A 2,500-nucleotide genomic window follows, 5' to 3' on the forward strand; every position below is an offset into this window, starting at 1 on the left:
CTCTCTCCCCGGTCCTCTCCCCCGGTCCTCTCCCCCGGTCCTCTCCCCCCGGTCCCTCTCCCCGGTCCTCTCTCCCCGGTCCCTCCCCCGGTCCTCCCCCCTCCCCCCGGTCCTCCCCCCGGTCCTCTCCCCCGGTCCTCCCCCCGGTCCCTCCCCCCGGTCCCCTCTCCCCCGGTCCTCTCCCCCGGTCCTCCCCCCGGTCCTCCCCCCGGTCCTCTCCCCCCGGTCCTCTCCCCGGTTCTCCCCCGGTCCTCTCCCGGTTCAGTCTGAGTCACTCCGTCAATCTTCTGTCGCGTATCAAACGTTCTGCTGGTGCTTCATTACAGATCTCTTTGTTTTTACGATAACTTCCCACCTTGTAATATACCTTCATAATAAGATTAATGTTGGCAGCATTCATTTATTTAAAGTCATTTAAATTAAGTTTTGTGTTAGAATTTACTTTTGAAAATTTTGACACAGATTTTCATTTTTACTGCAAATATTTGTCTGTTCCAAATATTAGTTCATCGGTCTCCTGATTACCAACAATCAGCATCGGCACTGAATCTTCATCATGTTTTAAGAGTCATCGATAATTAGCCAGAAGGTTTCAATCAGGCGTCACGTGAGTGTGACGTCGTGGAGTTTATCAGGTGACTTCGGTCCAACGAACCGGTGACACAAATAACGGAGGTTTTGAACCGATTCATTTATCATTAGTCTGGAACATTTATTAGGAGTTGTTAAAACATCTTTGGTTGACTTTAATGCTCAGTATCGTTTATCCTTCAGCGCGAGTGTATCTCCATCCACGTCGGTCAGGCCGGTGTCCAGATTGGCAATGCATGCTGGGAACTGTACTGCCTGGAACACGGGATCCAGCCGGACGGACAGAAGCCCGGCGAGAAGACCATCGGAGGAGGAGACGACTCCTTCAACACCTTCTTCAGCGTGACCGGAGCTGGAAAACACGTCCCCAGAGCTGTGTTCGTGGACCTGGAGCCCACCGTCATCGGTGACCTCGTCTCTTCTGGCTCAACTTTCATTTGAGTAAATAGCACTGAAATATATAAACGTCAATAAACCACATCTAATTCAAAGCCTGTTTTCGTCTCCTCAGATGAGGTGCGCTCTGGGACCTACCGCCAGCTGTTCCACCCTGAGCAGCTGATCACCGGCAAGGAGGATGCTGCCAACAACTACGCCCGCGGACACTACACCGTCGGAAAGGAGATCATCGACCTGGTTCTGGACAGGATCCGCAAACTGGTGGGTGAGTTCACAGAAGACGAATGATAGAAATGCAAAGTAACTGCTATAATTGTCTCATGTGTGGTTTCCGTGTCTCCCTCCTGTCCTCAGGCTGACCAGTGCACCGGTCTTCAGGGCTTCCTGATTTTCCACAGCTTCGGCGGCGGCACCGGTTCCGGTTTCACCTCCCTGCTGATGGAGCGTCTGTCCGTCGACTACGGCAAGAAGTCCAAGCTGGAGTTCTCCGTCTACCCGGCTCCCCAGGTGTCCACCGCCGTGGTGGAGCCCTACAACGCTATCCTGACCACCCACACCACCCTCGAGCACTCCGACTGCGCCTTCATGGTAGATAACGAGGCCATCTACGACATCTGCCATAGGAACCTGGACATCGAGCGTCCCTCCTACACCAACCTGAACAGGCTGATGAGTCAGATCGTGTCCTCCATCACTGCGTCCCTTCGTTTTGACGGCGCCCTCAATGTTGATCTGACAGAGTTCCAGACCAACTTGGTGCCCTATCCCCGTATCCACTTCCCTCTGGCCACCTACGCCCCCGTCATCTCTGCTGAGAAAGCTTACCACGAGCAGATTACCGTATCAGAGATCACCAACGCCTGCTTCGAGCCGGCCAATCAGATGGTGAAATGTGACCCTCGCCACGGCAAGTACATGGCCTGCTGCCTCTTGTACCGTGGAGACGTGGTGCCCAAAGACGTCAACGCAGCCATCGCCACCATCAAAACCAAGCGCTCCATCCAGTTTGTGGACTGGTGCCCCACCGGTTTCAAGGTGGGCATCAACTACCAGCCGCCCACCGTAGTTCCCGGTGGAGACCTGGCGAAGGTCCAGAGGGCCGTGTGCATGCTGAGCAACACCACCGCTATAGCAGAGGCTTGGGCTCGGCTCGACCACAAGTTCGATCTGATGTACGCCAAGCGGGCCTTCGTTCACTGGTACGTAGGTGAGGGGATGGAGGAGGGCGAGTTCTCTGAGGCCAGAGAGGACATGGCCGCTCTGGAGAAGGATTACGAGGAGGCTGGAACTGATGGTGTGGGAGAGGAAGAAGAAGAAGATGATGAAGAATATTAAAAAGACATGCATTCCACGTCTGTGCCTTTATTAATGTAAAATAATAAAGCTTTTGTTTACCGCACTACTGTCAACTTTCTAATGCATTGATCATGTTATTGACGTCCTGTTTAAAGGATAACGTGTTATTAGTTCTCATTGAGACTAAACACATCATCAGCCTGATCCAGTTATA

The 2,500-nt window shown here is 53.0% G+C and overlaps 1 protein-coding gene across 1 annotated transcript in view; it reads left to right on the top strand.

Moving 5' to 3' along the window:
• Positions 1–2,389, top strand: part of LOC138634115 (tubulin alpha chain-like) — a 3,530-nt gene extending 1,141 nt beyond the window's left edge. Inside the window, exons 2-4 of the mRNA XM_069720759.1 lie at positions 775–997; positions 1,103–1,251; positions 1,345–2,389. Of these exons, the coding sequence (XP_069576860.1) occupies positions 775–997; positions 1,103–1,251; positions 1,345–2,325 (1,353 nt within the window). The 3' untranslated portion in view covers positions 2,326–2,389. The remainder of the gene's footprint in view (positions 1–774; positions 998–1,102; positions 1,252–1,344) is intronic.
• Positions 2,390–2,500: the final 111 nt, after the last annotated feature.

Source organism: Brachyistius frenatus, unplaced genomic scaffold (genome assembly GCF_029030835.1).
Source record: "Brachyistius frenatus isolate BFR_SWC_R1_liver_20210118 unplaced genomic scaffold, ASM2903083v1 Contig_250, whole genome shotgun sequence".
NCBI classification, from domain to species: domain Eukaryota; kingdom Metazoa; phylum Chordata; class Actinopteri; family Embiotocidae; genus Brachyistius; species Brachyistius frenatus.